Source organism: Muntiacus reevesi, chromosome 15 (assembly GCF_963930625.1).
Source record: "Muntiacus reevesi chromosome 15, mMunRee1.1, whole genome shotgun sequence".
Classification (NCBI taxonomy): Eukaryota; Metazoa; Chordata; class Mammalia; order Artiodactyla; family Cervidae; genus Muntiacus; species Muntiacus reevesi.
This window is the reverse complement of record NC_089263.1, coordinates 57638969-57656191: the sequence shown is the minus strand read 5'-3', so window position 1 is coordinate 57656191 and position 17223 is coordinate 57638969. Positions and strand designations below refer to the sequence as shown.

Genomic DNA, 17223 nt, shown 5'->3' with positions numbered 1-17223 from the left:
CAGTGTCAATATAAGGAATTCTGCATCAAGTCTTAAAACCAACAAAAGAAGAAATGCCCCCTAGGAGGAGACATGAAAGACCACACCTGTGAAGTATGACCTCTAAAGCCCCACTCTCCAGCCAGTTTACCACTGGCAGGCTACAGAGAAAAGAACAAAAATGTGATATTGCAAAAGTAAAAGTCACTCAGTCGTGTCCAGCTCTTTGTGATCTCATGGATTATATGTTCCATGGAATTCTCCAGGCCAGAATACTGGAGTGGATAGACGTTCCCTTCTCCAGGGGATCTTCCCAACCCAGGGATCGAACCCAGGTCTCCTGCATTGCAGGCAGATTCTTTACCAGCGGAGCCACCAGGCAAGCCCATGAAATTAATCCAAACAATTTTTGTTACCCTCAGGAAAATGAGGAAGAAGAATTATATCAAGAATTATCAGTTAATGAAACTAACAAGGCATTCAAATTACTGAAATAAAACTATCAATGAGATAGAACTCTTGTTTCACATTAAATAAATCTATGATTTGGCCTTGCCTATGGTTTTTAACTTAAAGGTCTAACAAAAAGCCATTAAAGCAAAGCTGTGTTTCTACACAAGAATGAAGAATCACTATGTTCAATAAATAAGTAAAAATACTTAAACCTGCACATCCTTTGCTTTAGCTCAAAAGGAAGTTCTTTTCAAAATACATTTTTACCAAAACACTTATCAATGACAAATATGTAGTACACACAGAATCCTCAATTTTGAATAATCTGGCTGCTAAAGTTTTAGTCAATCACTTGAAATATGTATACACGGCTTTAAGAAAAATTATAAATTTGACTAAAGCTAGATTTTAACTTTTCTTCTACCTTGATACCTTGCCTCAGGTTTTCTTCTATTTCTGGTTCTCTTCCCATCAATTTCTCAACTATATTATAGACTAATTACGCATTTCAACTACCCGGGAAAAATGACCACTATTTATGGAATTTTTAAAAAATGGCTCTACACAACTTTTTAAGAATACATTTCCTTTACCAAAAGCCTAGTCATTGATTCAACAGTTGTATTAGTTCTTTATAACGAAATATTAGAAACTCAAGGAATGGTATTATAAAAAACTAAATGAACTAAATATTCAGTTTGAGAGTTTAGTATCTGAAGGCCTAAAAATGCTCACTGTTACAGAATTCCTTATAAGGTAACAAGTGTCTCAAATAGTTAATATACATACTTAATACATTTTTAAAAGCACCTTTTGAGGGAAACATTATTTCTGACATGTTTAAGTAATCACAGAGTTTCAGCTTTGAAGTGTTCAATCAAAATGTATTTATAAAATCACTGAATTTAATTCAGTTTTTCCTGTTTTCAAAATAGCTAGACACCAAATATAAATTCTACTGTCAACAGTCTAAAACAAAAGATTCTAAACACTCAAGACTCTAAATTCACTCGGATAAGAACAGATAAGGCAACTGCTGTGTTCAGCTGATAAATTTCTTCCTATACAATTAAGTCACCTTACCTTGCTTTCACTGATTTCTCGTATCCACTCTTTTACCAGGTTATTTAATTTTCCCAAAATTAAAATCCTGTTGATAGAGGATATCAGTCAAGTATCAAGTTGTTTGCTTTTCCAGATCATTTTTAATATGCGGCTTCCTAAATTTTAACCAGTTTTTAAGTTATCAGAAAGTAGTTTGCTACATGTAGGCACTGTTACACTGGGCAAGGCAATCTTTTAGCTAAGCAAGGCATTCCTCTTTCTCCTGACAATGCTGTAGTACTAACCAAAATTACTGCAAATCAAAATAAAGGAAACAGAAGTTTATAAAGAGGGAAAGTTTCTTCAAGGTATCATTCTTGTTTGAAACAGATATATACTGGGGAGAAAAATTCTGACTCTCAGTACAGAATTCCTCAAAATTAGCCTACTATGCTAGTAAAAAATTGTACCTTAAAAAAAGACATAAACAAACAAACAAAAAAAAACATAAACACACACACTGACCTGCGCTGCAGCTCCTCTTCCTCTTCAAAAACCCCAAAGGGCTTCAGAGTCTCAACGAGCTTCTGTGTGAGTAGGCAGTCAGTCTCCTTGGGGGCTGCTAAGCTGATGGGAGAAGTAATGCCATAGTGCTTCTGAGGCGGCTGTGTTTGCTGTGATCCCTGTGTTGTAACTGGACTGCAAACAGAACTGGATAAAATTACTGCCAAAAAATTGCCACAATTTGAAACACATCAGCATAACTAGAAAAAAATGCAGTTTTAAACATAGTTGATTCCTTACCATACTCCAAAAACATGCTTTAAAACAGAAAGTAATGCAAAAACTAAATGACCAAGAAGAAAACTTTATCTCCTCCCACTCCAAGGATTTTAACTTTGCTACTATCTAAACATCTAAATAAATTATAAATAAGAATCCAATCAAATATACTGCTAGAGAAAATGCTATCAAAGATACAGTGAACTTCTAAGAAATTTTACTTCTTGAAAAGAGGCCAAATCTGTTAAATTGCTATTTCTAAAGAGATGAGATAAATACAAAAAGTTTTACCAACACAAGAGATTCCCCAAGTGGAACTTAACGTCTGACTAGCAATGAATAAAACTCATAGATAACGAGGCAAATAACAGAAACCTAACTTGGAGGGGGAGAGATATATTCACACTAAGTTTGTTACAGTATTTTTGCTAAGATTTACACTTTAACAATGATTAGTCAAATGTTTTTCCGTTTTAAGAGAAATTCTAGATTTTTACAACCAACAGGATTTTAACATAACTAGTGAAAAGGTCTAGTATGTTCTAAATGGTTTAGGAAATTAATCTGACTCAATTTTTTTGTGTGAAACCAATTCTTGTTTTTGTTCCCCTCCCTTTATAAGCCAATGGACAGGGATTCTAAAGCAACACAATTACTAACTAAAAGCTGCCTGGTCAAATAATGTACAAAACCAGGGAAGGAGACAAAGCTAATATTTGAATCAGTCATTTGCCCCAAATTCTGTTCTTTCAGAAATAACTTATTTTATACACACACACACATCTCTACTTCTTTCCAAGTTCTAAATGTATATATATGTATATATATTTAAATTAAAGCACAATAGCCTACTAGAGCAATAAGGTGCAGGAATCCTATGCAGCTACGTCCCATCATGCGTTCACTACTGTCCTGGGTACTGGTTTATACTAGGCGGGACTGTCTTAGTAATACTGCCTTCTGATATCAAACACCACCTAAGAATGCCAGGCAGCCCAGGGTTCCCCAATGAGGCAGCAGACTGCACAGCATTTAGTTACGCTTCCTGAACAACTTATGCGCTGTCTCAATTTTAATCCAGACCTTACAGTAACATTTGCAGAATAAATAAGTATGAATCAGATTTACCTCTTATAGCAATTAATTTACGTCAGATCACTTCCTCCTAGTAACTTTAATATAAACTCCACTGCTATACAAGACTATGATGTCAATTCACAGAGCTGGGGCTCCACATGAGCATCAAGCACTGTCAAAAGACTAAATATCTCACATGATTAAAATACAGGAGTTAATGTAACTGTAAAAACATTCATAATATCTTGGTTAATACATATTTTTGTCAATCAACAAATAGCTATCCTCATATTCCATAAAACTGACATAAAAAAGGTAGCCCTCAAAACTGCCCAATCGTTTCTTCCCACCATGCTCTAATAGATTCCAGATAAATTACATATTAAGTGTAAAAAAATACACTTACCACATATCTTAGCGTAATTAAATTCTCATGCATTGTTCATTGCTTCATATGAGTTTTTCCAAGTAAACTACAGCCCTTCATGACCACCTCAGGATTATACTTTTTATAAAGGATTTTAATGTAAGTAGAGCCAGTAAAGAAAGTTCATTCTAGCCAGATTTGGTTCAAGCAAGCAATGAGAGCTTTTAAGTCAAGTATAAACTGAATTCATGTTTTCCTAACTTAAACCTCTACTGATTTTTTTTTTTGAGCAAGTAATAGTTCATCTGCATTCTCTTCCTTTCTGAAGAGGCTAAATTCATTACCAGTTGAGTTTGAATATCACCAAAATATGGGTGCTCATTCTCTGTAGCACTACGCTTTCTTGCAGACTCATTTTTTTCTTTCTCAAATATTCAGGTTCTTCACTGTCACACAAAAAACAATGCTAGGAAAGTCCACTGTCTATTTCAACTATATTGCCAAAAATACTGGATATAGGCTCAGACTCCTAAATTCACACCAAGTTTGCTTACTTTAATTGGGGGGGAAAAATGTTGATATCTACATTAGTTTCCATATTAACAGTCTCATGGGGAAATAAATCATACCCCAGCTGTAAATGTTTATTAAAAATGCAGTCACAGCATAGAAGATAAAACCAGATTTACTCAACTCACATAATTCAAAAAAGAACATATATATCACTTATCTCTATACGTATACATATTTAATACAAGTTATATATAGAATATATACTAATTCAAGATCACGTATGAAAGAAATAAAAATAAATCACAACCAAATGAAAGGAAAGAAATAAATGCATGTTGTGAAAGGTACATGACACCTATGCCTCCAATAAAAATGGCTTAAGCTTAGCCCAAGTAGTTAGACTCGGAATGCTAGGATGCCAGATTCTCTGAACGTCTGACATGTAGAAACATTAGCTATGATTGAATGGAAGAAGTCAAATTTTTACATTTAATTTTAATATTAGAAATTAAGAAGAGGGACAAACATTTAAGCACCTTTTTTGCTGCTGTCCTATTTCTAACAAAAATAATATACACATTCTAATGTTGGGTAATTTGAAAAGTTCTCCCTTACAGAATTTCTCCTGGAACCATACACCAGAAAGCTAGCTATCAATCCCAAGAATGCAAAGCTCTTCCTCAAATTTTTGAACACAGAAGCCACCTGTCCGCAGTCCATCACTTTTTAGAGACATCTTTACCAATATGCAGTTTTCTTCAGACTTAACTATTAAAAAAAAAATAACTTCTACAATTATATAAAACAATAAGGAAAAAAACTAGATACAGAGCCATAGTATTTGTGATCCATTAAAATTTCTTTTTGGTTTTCCATTTAAATATAAAGAAAGCTTGTGCTTTTCCTGAATAACTGGTTCACTTTCATCTCATGAACATATTCGTGTCTACTTTTAGGCTACTGCCTGAATTCTTAGAGCAAAACTGATGGCTATCCAGCAAGTCCTCTACAAAAATCCAAAAATCACTGTACTTCTGTAAGAACTATTTTAGTACCCTAATTTCTAGGGTACTAGAAATTATTATACCTCTGCCCTGATCCATCCTCTTCATCCACCTTTAGTGTAAACAACTTGGCAGTTTTCAAAATGTGACTAAAGCCCTTTTAAATCTTAATCCTTTCTAGAGCACAGCAAGAGATAAATTGTGCCCTACCCTTCAAAATTACAAAGGGCTCTCCCAGTGGTTCAGTGGTAAAGAATCTGCCTGCCAATGAAGAAGGGGAGTTCGATCCTAGATGGGGAAGATCCCCTGGAGGAGGAAAAGGAACCCACTCCCTTATTCTTGCTTAGAAAGGCCCAAGGGAGAGGAGCCTGGTGGGCTAGCCCATGGGGTCATGAGGAGCTGGACAGGACTGAGTGAGCACACGTGCACAAAACAACAAAGGGCAGCCAAACACTCCTCCCCCAACTCTACTTTTTGGCGGGTCAGGAGGGAGGAAGAGAGCACAATACTAAATATTTTCAGAGTTCTCTCATAACATAGGGCATTTTCTTTATAATATTTAAAATAATTTACATTTTGCACACAACACATGCCCATCTTTATTTTTTTCTTGTTTTTTAAACTTCAACAACATTTTATATAACAACTCCATTCCAATATCTGTTCTGACTCTTGGCATCCTGGTTCCACTCCTTCTATTCCCTGGCTATGCCAGTCTGCCATCCACACTGCTACCAACCATTACCCTCCTAAATCAGGGTAAAAACCACATGACTTCTGGTGTAAAGGCATTCAAAACTCGGTCCACAAAATCTGTTCTCAACCCAAAAGCCCCTGATAAGAGAAAGCAGGCCTGATTTCACTTCTACTAGTCACGCTGCTCTGGTCTCACCTCTGCCATTAGCTGTGTCACTCTTATTAAGTTGTACCTTTATGGGGTCATTAAAGCTCTTCCTTCCTTTGAATGGCAAAGTAAAAATTTAAATACTGTAACTCACTTATGTCACAGAAGACCAGTTTCCAAACACAAAGATCTGTCCCTTCCCCATGCTAGGCTGTCAAGGATCTAAATCTAATCAGGGTACTTAGAAATGGCAACATTTTTGTGAAACTGGAATATGAATGTAGGCTGCTTATTTTGGCTAGAGACTTGTTTCAAAAGTTTAGGCATCCAGTTTAAACAACACTTGCACTGTGAAACATTAAAAACCACTCTGCTGCAGTAACTATAAAGCTAACTCAAATGCTGTAAGTTCCTATGATTTGTAAACCAGTTATGTAGCCATACTTTCAAACAGTCAAAGGATGATGGTCATGGATATGGTATACTGATGACCACTTCAAGTAAAGGAGGAAAGTAAGGAACACTCCAATGAAAAACTACATTAGTATTTGTTTTCACTAACTGAATGAAATCCGAGGAGGATTTTCACTTTTACAAAAAAAGGCAAAAAGCAAAAACTGTTCGTTTGTTCTGCAAGCTGTTTCAGAGGTAGCTTGCACCCTGAGTGGCAAGAATGGCACTACTACCAACCTTCTTTCCCAAGGAAATATGTATGTTCACTATCAAACTGCTGTTAACTTTAAACTGTGTCTGTGAGCCACTATGCTTTATCTCAATTTATTCTGTGCATCTGTTAGCAAGATGCATGTAAGGTAGCTGCTGCTTCATTTTATGCCATTTTGGTTTACAAAAGGTTTCAAAGGACCCCTCTCTTTTGGATAGCGAGGGAAACCTGTATCCTTAGTATGTTCTTATGTCAACTTTTTAAAAAGTTTCACTGCAAATCAAGGAAGCACATTAAGACAATCATTTCTTTCTGTCAGACTGGAGAGGGCTGATGTATATCTGGTAAAATGAAAGACTTATTATAAACATCTAATGTTAGCAATGGTATAAGAAAATCAGCACTCTTATCCATCACAAAGGAGGTGAACTTGGCATATAATTTTTAAAAGCAATCCGGAGTCACCAAATTTTTTTTAAAAGCTATGTCTAGCAATTTCACCTCTAGCAATCTATCTTACACAAATTCACTGGGACACAAGGACTCAGACTGAAGGCCCTGAAACTGGAAAACATACACTCTTCAATTTACAATACATTTTTAATACATAAAATGTGTACAGTAAAGCACAAATTTCTACTGCTCATGGGTGGGAATACAATGGATTAGAGAGAGACAGGCCAAATATGGGCCCCAAATCCTGCAAAGCAACAATGATCTTGAAATGGGCAGTGCCTATTCCAGCATTATCCTTTATAGAGGGACCGTGCTTGGTATTTGTAAATAAAAACCTCTCTTAACCCCCACAGATTCTGGAATGTGACATTTCTCAGAGTAATAATACAAAAGATACCCAAAGTTGTTCGCTGGAACAGTTTACAGTGCACTACGAACTGGAAACCACCTAAATATCCATTAATATGATACAGGACTGACGAATTATGGTACATTCTTACAATTTAAATCTATGCTATATAAAAGAATGAGGCAGGAGCATGGAAAGATGCTCACTATGTCAGGTGTTGCTGAGTTTAAGTATGATAATAATATTTATTGAAACCTCAGGATATTCCAGATAGTATGGCAAGCACTTTACATGACTCCCAACTGTTCGAATGACTCTATTACCTGTCTCCATTTTACAGATGAAGAACCTAAAGAGAGGAAAGGTTGATCTAAATTCGCTGGGTCAGGGTATGACCTCAGGCATCTGACTATAACCGTTAAGCCTCCAGACATCGTTCACAACATACAGTCTTGTATCTTCAAAAATCATTTGTGTATTTCAGCCATCTTGTTGTTCAGTCACTCAGCTGTGTCTGACTCTGCAACCCCATGGACTGCAGCCTGCTAGGCAAGAATACTGGAATGGGTTGCCATGCCCTTCTCTAGGGGATCTTCCCCACCCAGGGATCTAACCTGGGTCTCCCGCATTGAAGGCAGATTCTTTACCATTTGAACCACCTATGTCTATTACATCTATACATGCATAAAAACATACCAAGCAGAACTGACTGGTGGAATAATTTCATCTTATAACATTTTGTTTTGATTTGTTAAAGCATTTTTTAAGTTGATGAAATCATACAGAAGTTGAAAATCTAATTCTACTATTCACCATTAAGTTTGTGATGGTAAAGAGGCTAAAACCAACCTCCCCACCCCAAAATCATTCCCCAACAGCAAGAGACACCAAATAACTGCTCAATTTAAATAATTAGCATTTTGATTATTGGCTCTGTAGTTTATCCTAATCAAACAGTTATTTTAAAGAACTGAAATAAAAAACTTTAAGATGGCCTCTTCATTGTAATGCTCTATGATTAGAAAATTAAACACAAATCATGATTTACAGCTTTAAAGCACTGGTAAAGCATCCAAGGTTATCTATCAAACTTCATTAATCCAACTTTCCTAAAAGCACTTTTCCTCATTTATTTTTTCCAGAAAGCTATATTACTAGGCTGCAATTTACTGAATTAGGATCCCAAATATGTATGAGAGACAAAACTAAAATCAGGAATACAAAGACAGTCTATCCTCAGTGACAATCTCAAATTTGGTCAGGGATTCAGATCTTTAAACAGATGGGTGCAAAGTAAAAGCTTATAATAAATAATACAGAAAGAAAGAATCAAGGCTATGCCAAAGGAAAAGGACAAGGAGGTGTGCACTCTGAACAACTGGAGAACAGGAAAAAAGCAGTCTCAGAAGATAACACACTAATGGAAAGGACAACAAATCACCAATGGTGTTTTCAGAAATGGTTAATATTTAACGACTTTCACCTCAATTTAAACAAAGCTCAAGCTACTGATGAATCCCTGCCTCCTCATATGGGACATTTGGAACTGGAGACCCATCTTATCAACAGGGCCAATTGCCTCAAAATGTAGATACTAGTCAACAAAAAACACTCATTTCTTGTTAGTTTTAGTCTGAAGTTAAAACTGAAAGCTTAACTTACCTTCCTTGAAAGGAATCAGATAAATCACAATAACACATTATATATCTTTATATATAACCTTTAGGTATAAATTATATAATTTGCTGTTTAAAGCCCTAAACCCTAAACATAATGTGTCCACTCAATCAGGATAAAAGGACACTGAACAAAATAAGAATATGGGATCTCTCCAAAATATCTGAAAGTGCACTAAATATTAATTCTAACAATACAATCTACTCTTTCACAAGAAGTTTAAAATATATTTAAATTTTACTAGTAGCTTAAGAGTCAAGCTTACAGTATTTGCTAAGACATTATTCTAAATGGCTATAATATATCACCTTCAGCCTGTGTAAGAGATACTAAATATAGTTAGAGCCTAACTACAATCTTAAAATATGTAGTCCAGGTGGCTCATCCAGCCAATATTTAGTAAGCAGCAGAGCACCTATGGATGAAGCAATAGTTCACCCTCAGGGGGAACAAATTATGATGAATCCCAAGGTCAAACTTCGGAAATAAACGGTTGATTATACAGAGAAAAGCACTTATTACTCAAATGTAACAAAGGCCAGGTATTTTCCCTTCTTTCCTAAGGGCACTTCTAACTGTCCTTTTGCCGTCTAAAAGGCAAAAGAAGTAAAAACAACAGAAACGGCCAAATCCCAGCATTCCTGCATCAGCATTTGTCAAGCATAAACTGAAAATGAGGGAAATGTAACTAGAGAATCTAAAAAAATTTTAAAGTGTATCAGAAAAAAATATTCAACAACGTATTCTATCATAGTAATATACACATTAACTCCAGGATATGCAATTTAGATGCTCCTAATAACCAAAGTGACAGGAACACTATTCTTAAAGAAAAACTTAAAAACTACAAAGACTGTAAAATACAAGAAGCTGGTTTCTGAAATATAGAGAGAATAGAAATTTGAGAGACAATTCTGTAACAGAAAAGGAGTAAAGATTTATCTATTTTATACTTCTACATTTTCTTCTTCCCAAAATCCTTAAGTTTTCAAATCAGAATGCTATAAAATTTTGCAGACCTGCAATCCAAAGATTAAACAAGTATTTTTCAAGAACCTGATCTTGAAAATTAACTTAAGACACATCAACAACAACAAAAAAAGACACATCAACAGATGCCAACTGAGTTGAGGAAACACCAAACAGGTACACAGGAGATACTATAGTACTAGGTTGAAAATGAAACATGGAACCCAGACTCAGATTTGGCTCCAATCTACAACTTAGCGGGCTTCCCTTGTGGCTCAGCTGGTTAAGAATCTGCCTGCAATGCGGGAGACCTAGGTTCGATCCCTGAACTGGGAAGATCCCCTAGAGAAGGGAACAGCTACCCGCTCCAATATTCTGGCTTGGAGAGTTCCACGGACGGCATAGTTGCAAAGAGTCAGACACAACTGAGCGACTGTCACATTCGTTCATTCAAGAACTATTATCTCCTGCAATGGGGCTGTTTCATGAGTCAGAAACTGAGACTATACAGTCATTTAAAAGCTGCTGAAGAATCAGGACGATGAAAATACCAAATAAAAGACAAGCCTCCTCCACCAACCAAAAGTGAAAAATAGCTGGGACTCCAACTGGCCTCATTTTGCCTCAAGTGAGCTTTTATAAACTTGTCTACATGCAAATGAAAGTGAAATTTAATTGTAATGTTAACTTTAAGTAGTTCAGCTGCCAAGAAATGTAATATTCTGACGAATCAAAACATTTTAAAAGATATTTTCAAGCTAGAAGGTTTAAAAGGGGGAGGTGGTGGGGGGCGGTCAGAGGGTAGGAAGTGAACAGGCTTATAAATTTACCCAGATCAAAAACTTTCCCTCCCAACTTCATCAAAAAAGCATGAACTGAAAACATGTTTACAGCAAAATATCACAATGGCTTTCCCATGGCTCAGCGGTAAAGAATCCACCTGCAATGCAGGAGACGCAGGCTTGATTCCTGGGACAAGAAGATCTCTGGAGAAGGGAATTGCTACCCACTCCATTATTCTTGCCTCGGAAATCCCATGAACAGAGGAGCCTGACAGGCTACAGTCCATGGGGTCATAAAGAGTTGACACAACTGAGTGACTGAACAACGACAATCACATTTCAAAACCATAACCAGCATCATTAAGCAGCAAGCAGCTCATTACAAAACCTCTAAATCTTAAAATCTGATAATCAAAATCTCTCAGATGTTACCCTTCTTAAAGGTTATCTAATACACTGCTTTTCATTGACAACAAAAAATGTCTTTATATCAGGTGTGTCCATTCCTCCAGACAGTTCAAAACCCACCAGAGATGCCGCACTGACACCACCACTGCAAACAGCATCCTGGGACAGTTGTCAGCTGTCACTGTCCATCAGAGCTCTCAAACTCTGGGGTTTTCAGGACTCTTACAACTCATGCAGACTCAAATAAGCTCAGGTTTATGTGGATTATGTCTGTCACTGTTTACTGCATTAGAGATTACAACGGAAATTTCTTTAAATGCTAATTCATTTAAGTAACAAGAAATCTATCATATGCCAACAAAAATGATTTTTTAAAAAATAATTGTTTTCTAAAACAAAAGATTTAGTGAGTACAGCACTATTCTACATTTTTGCAAATCTCTTTAATTCTGGTTTAATCAAAAACAGCTGGATTCTCATATCTGCTTCTGCATGCAATCGTGATAAATTGTTTTAGTAGATGCACAGGAAGAAAACCTGGAAATAACACCATTGTAACTGGAAAGGAAGAGTATTTTAACAGTCTTTTCAAATAATTGTGGATATTCTTCTTTAATACTTGACCAAAATGCCCCAAGTGGTAATTTCTTAAAGCCTAGTTACAATATGAAAGCAGAAACCACAGCAAAAAACCCTTTGCATTCTTGTATTAAAATCCATTGGTCCATCCTGCACTTACACCTGCCTTCCAAATGTTGACACATTTTAAAAAACACAGTATTTTTAAAGTGTTCATTAAAATAAAATAAAGTGTTCATTAATATCACCATCAATCAAATCAGAAATATTTTAATTATTGGGAGGCTGATAAGTTCACAATGGCAGAAACAAGCATTACATAATTTTAAGTTTTGCTTGAAAGCTCAAATTTTATCTCTGACTACAAACACTGTCAGTTGTTTTCCTCAAAGACAGACTCCTTTTTCAAGTAAATGCTAAGTCGTCAAGTATGAACATCATGGTTCATTACTTGTTCTTTCAGGTAAAAACAGAACTCCATGAGAAAAGCACTAGCTTAGCTCACAAATCAACCAGGTGAGCTCTTCACAAAACCACCATCCTTCTTTTTAGCAGTTTTATGTGTACTTTCCATTTTATCACAACATATTTAAAAGACAACCTCAAGGGGCAAGAGTCTTAGTAAAATTAACACTTTTACTGTTTCATCAAGGACTTTTTTTTTCAAACTGTGTGTCTGTGTGCATATGTGTAGTGAAATAACATAAAGACAACTAGAAGTATACGGCACCTCTGCCTTGATTCTTCCTAAAGCACAAGCATCATTATCCACCATTACTTTTATCCCACTGGTGCAAATATCAACAGACTAAAAAAGACAACATCTCAACACTGTGAATAGTTTGGATTTTATGTACTCTCTAAGGATAAAAGACCCCAATGTCCAGACTTCTACAGGACACACTCTGAAAACCACTGCTACACAATATTACTATCCACCAAAAGGTCCCAGTTCTACCTCTTATCGCTACATGAAACTACTCCAATCCTCCTTTTGTGACAACCCCAAGTATTTGGAAGAAAAGCTATTGTCTCCCACCAACTCTTGCTAAATATCTCTTCCGATAATGTCCTACAAATGTGGCATGAGTGTTAAATCATTGATATTGTTTATTCTCCTTGAAGTCTTTTCATTACCAGTGATAGCCAGAAGTGAGCTGGAAAAAAAAAAAAGATCTGACCAGCACAGAATAAGGCAGAAATTGGAATATAGTTCCCATACAGGTATTATACTTTATACTAATGCAGTGGCTCTCATCAATATTTTGGCCCCCAGGGTACACCTGGCAATATTTGGACACATTTTTGGTTGTCATTACCAGAATACGGGGAGTGAGAATCCTAAAATCTAGAGGTCAGGGATGTTGCTAAACACCTTAAAATACACATGACAGAATTATCGGCCTAAAATAGCAATAGTACCAAGATGAGAAATCCTGTATTAATGGATCTGAAGACTATCAAAAATCTTGGAAACTTCATCACCACGGCTCTTAAACCACGTCAGCTTTTCAAAATTATACGTGCAATTAGATACGCTTTGGGACAATATATGGGAGACTTGTTCACAATGTTTTCTAATGATTTTCTAATGGCCTAACTTCAATAATCTGTTTTAATTCCATCCATTCTGACAACTCATCTATGGTCTATACCTTAACCCCACCCCCCATACAATTTTAACAGCCATACTGAACATGTAACTGGAAGTCAAACACAATACAGTTTGAAAATCACAATTCAAAACAGAAATAAAATTAATGACACCAGAACATGAAAAACAAAGAAAGCAAATTAATGGGGGGCAGGGAGCCTATTTAACTTGGCTGTCTTTGGCCTTTCCAGTTTATTTGAAAAGGTCTACAGTACACTTAGGGTTAAAAATAAAAGAGGGACAGCTAATGAATATCTGTCCACATTTCAAGAAACACACTAGAAAGGCAATATCTATGTGTGGCAATCTGCTGCCTTCACTGTATCTCCCATTTTAAACATCTGAACTAACTTTCAAAGAATCTGAAGCACTTAGGTCTTTAAAAGAAATGTATACTTCCCTTCCCCAATGTTGGGAAAAAGTAGGTATAAAAGAACTGTCAATTTCTAAAAGACATAAATTATTTCCTCATTAAACCACTTTAATACATTTCGTATTACTGATCAATGTTTAATACTGACATGATGGATTATCAGAAAGACAAGTCCTTTTTCAAAAACAGCAGTAAAATGTGAGCTAACAGAATCATATAGCATTACTGCAAACATTAAGGTTGACTTTAATAGCTGTTGAATTGAAAAATGCCACAAAAATCCTGCTAAGACTCGGTTCTCCTAGTAACCCTTTTTATCGTTCCATAAAAGGAAGAATCAATTAACAGGGACCTTACAGATTACAAGACTTTAGGTCTACATATTTAATTAAAACTAACAAATATTCTCATTACGGAAATATGCTGATAGGCCTCTTAACAAAATGACTCGAGTGGGTGAGAAGGAGCATGAAATTCTTTTCTAAAATATCGTGTAAGTACGACAGGTGTGTTTAATGCCTGTTTCAAAGTTACAGCCTCACCTGTAAAGACAGACACACACGTATACGTACATAAATAAAACTGTAAAACTATAATCACATATATTTGCAGAAGTTGATTTGACTTAAACAAAAAAAGCAAAAAAACACCTGAGGCGCTACAGTAGGTGTCAGAAACCCCAAAATTCCTCTTCTGCGTTGAAACAAAACTTCAAGGGTCAATTACTTGCTTGGGGGCTATAACGAAGAGAACTCCTCAGCCCTTCGTTTCTTACCCTTGAATCTTCAAAAATGGAAGAAATGCAGCCTCACTATTTAGGCCTCTGCACTGCTGTGTATATACGCAGGAAAAAAAGGCTGTAATCTTTCCAACAACAATGAGTTCTCAAATTACATCCCATTCTTTCAAAAAGAAAACTTAAAAAAAAAAAAAAAAAACCAAAACTCTACAAGGGAAAGAAAGTAAAAGATGTAAGCCTAGTGGGATTAAATGCCGAAGACGAACTACAGTAAGAAAAAGTCTACCATCAGAAAAACAAAAAAAGTTAATACTGCAGATGGAGAGAGACGGAAGCAGGAAGAACTCCGGCGACCCTATCAAAACAAAACCGGGAAAGCAATACGTAACGCAACGCCTTTCGATGGGGGCGCCCGGCAAAACGCCCCTTTTCTGGGGACTGAAAAGACTGAAGGGGATTGGGGCGCGGGTGGAGGGGATAGGGGTTTCAAACAACGGGGCTCGACGCTCAAAACTGGATTTTGGTTTTTTTCTGACTCGTGTTCATGCAAGCTAGGACGTGGAAGTGGGTTAACACTGGCGGACGACGTGGGCCAACTTGGAAACGGTGAGGAGACGTAGGCCGGGAACAGAAGCAGCGGAATAAGCCCGCCAGGCGCCGGGGTGGGGGCGGGGGGCCAAGCCCGAACCCCGAGTGCAGACCCCGCGAGGAGCAAGGCCTTCCGCCCCGGCCGCTGGCCACCGGGTTGTTGTTTTCTGTTTGTTTTTCTCGCCTCCTTTCTATTATTGGACCAGGCGCGAGAAGTCGAGCTAAGAGGTTCCTCCGGCCCTTTCCGGAAGGGGAAGGCCCCCGGCCCGACAGCCGCCAAAGCTAAGAAAGGTGGGGTGGGGGAGAAGCGGGAACGGAGCACAAGGGGGAAGTGAGGCGGCGAGCGGGAGAGAGGAAACAGGAAGAGCCCCAGTCCTGCCGGCCTCCCCCGCGGGGCGAGGGCCCGGCTCCTGCGACCCCTCCCCCTCGCCCGACGCCCCCCAAGGCCCCGTCGGCATGCCAGAGAAAACAGAATACAAATCACTTACAACGGCATCGTCTCCTGCGCCGGCACCGCCCAGTCACTTCCCCCCCGCAACCGCCGCCGCTGCCGCCCTGGGCATGATCCACTGAGGCGGGAGGGAGGGGGGCGGGGGCCTGCCTTAGCCCTGGGTCCTACCCCACTCCCGCACCCGCTCCCGCCGCTTTAAGCGCTTCTCCTCCTTCCCCTTCGTCCTAACATGGCGCCCGAGCGCTACCACAGCAACGTTCTAGAACCGGTGACGTCGTCACGCACGCCGGGCGCGCGCCTGCGCGAAGCAGCCGCTCGGCGCCGCGAAGCCTCACGGGAAGGGTAGTTCAATAGCCCGCTGGCGCCCCGGCAACTTCCGGCTTGCGTCCCAGCGACTTCCGCCCGGATCCAGTCCACCTTCCGCGGCTGCAGTCTAGGTGCGGGGCCGGGTGAGAAAAGTGAAGGGTTCTTTCGCTGAGCAGCGGAGGGGGCGGGTGTCTCCTTTTATCGAGCCGGTCTCGTCGCCGATGCGGCCCGGACTGCGCGTGGCAGGGCCCGGAGAGGGGCGTCGCTTCCGGTGCATTGTGAGGTCGCGCAGGTCTCGCCGCCCGAGGTCGCGCTGCTCCTCGGACTGGTCGGTGGAGGGCCTTGGAGGGGCCCGAGACGCTCGCGCGGGCCCACCACCCGCCCCGAGCCACTCGGCACGGTGTCACTGAATTGTAACAAGTCACTCAGCCTCTCCTTACTTTTCTGGAGAGTGAGTGTCTGCCTGCTTCCCGGGGGGCTGGCGCCTGTTGAATGCGATAATGCAAAAGGGGTGCTTTGCACAGCCAGCAACAGACAGCGGCCCAGCTGGGACTCGCTAGACTCAGTTTAACTCAGCGTGCGGCCTTGGAGTTGTTCTGCCCACTAATGTGTACGCAGGCACTCGAGAAATAACTGTTGAGTGAATAGAAATTTGAAGGCTAGGACTGATGACCGCGGGTTCGGGAACGCGAGCTCATTTTTCTCTCTCTCTTTTTTTTTTTTTCTTGACAATTAGGGCCCTGGAACTCACTAATAGAGCTGTCACTCAGTAGAAACGTAGGTGGCCGTAACCCTTGGAATGTTAGCAAAGGCCTTTTCGCCTCCGGTTTCCCCAAGGCTGTGTTTTTTCCAACCCATTTTGTCTCTAAGCGTTCACTCCGAACCTCCAGCCAAAGTTTAAGAAAGAATGCCCCAGACTGACTAAACTCTGATTCTCCTTCCTTCGAATTTAGAACGCATTCCAGAGGGTCACACAGAGCTTAATGGAGGGCGGGGGAGCAGTCAAATAGAGGAAATTAAAGTTCTAAAGAGCAGTCAAATAGGGAAAATTAAGGTTCTAAATTCTTTAAACATGTTAATATGCCCTTGTAAATTCTCAGGAAGTCGAACCAAAGATTTCCCTTTTTTCCACCAAACGTTTAGTGGGACTGGAAAACCATAAGG

General features: G+C 38.8%; 1 protein-coding gene across 7 annotated transcripts in view; it reads right to left on the bottom strand.

Moving 5' to 3' along the window:
- Positions 1-16019, bottom strand: part of PAPOLA (poly(A) polymerase alpha) — a 52938-nt gene extending 36919 nt beyond the window's left edge. For 5 of the 7 annotated variants that reach the window (XM_065906304.1, XM_065906307.1, XM_065906309.1 and 2 more), the window contains exons 1-3: positions 15791-16018; positions 2002-2187; positions 1516-1582 (exon numbers count right to left, since the gene is read on the bottom strand). In XM_065906304.1, the coding sequence (XP_065762376.1) occupies positions 1516-1582; positions 2002-2187; positions 15791-15798 (261 nt within the window). In that variant the 5' untranslated portion in view covers positions 15799-16018. Of the gene's footprint in view, positions 1-1515; positions 1583-2001; positions 2188-15790 lie in introns of all 7 variants that reach the window. The other 2 variants (XM_065906305.1, XM_065906306.1) reach the window with 2 other exon arrangements.
- Positions 16020-17223: the final 1204 nt, after the last annotated feature.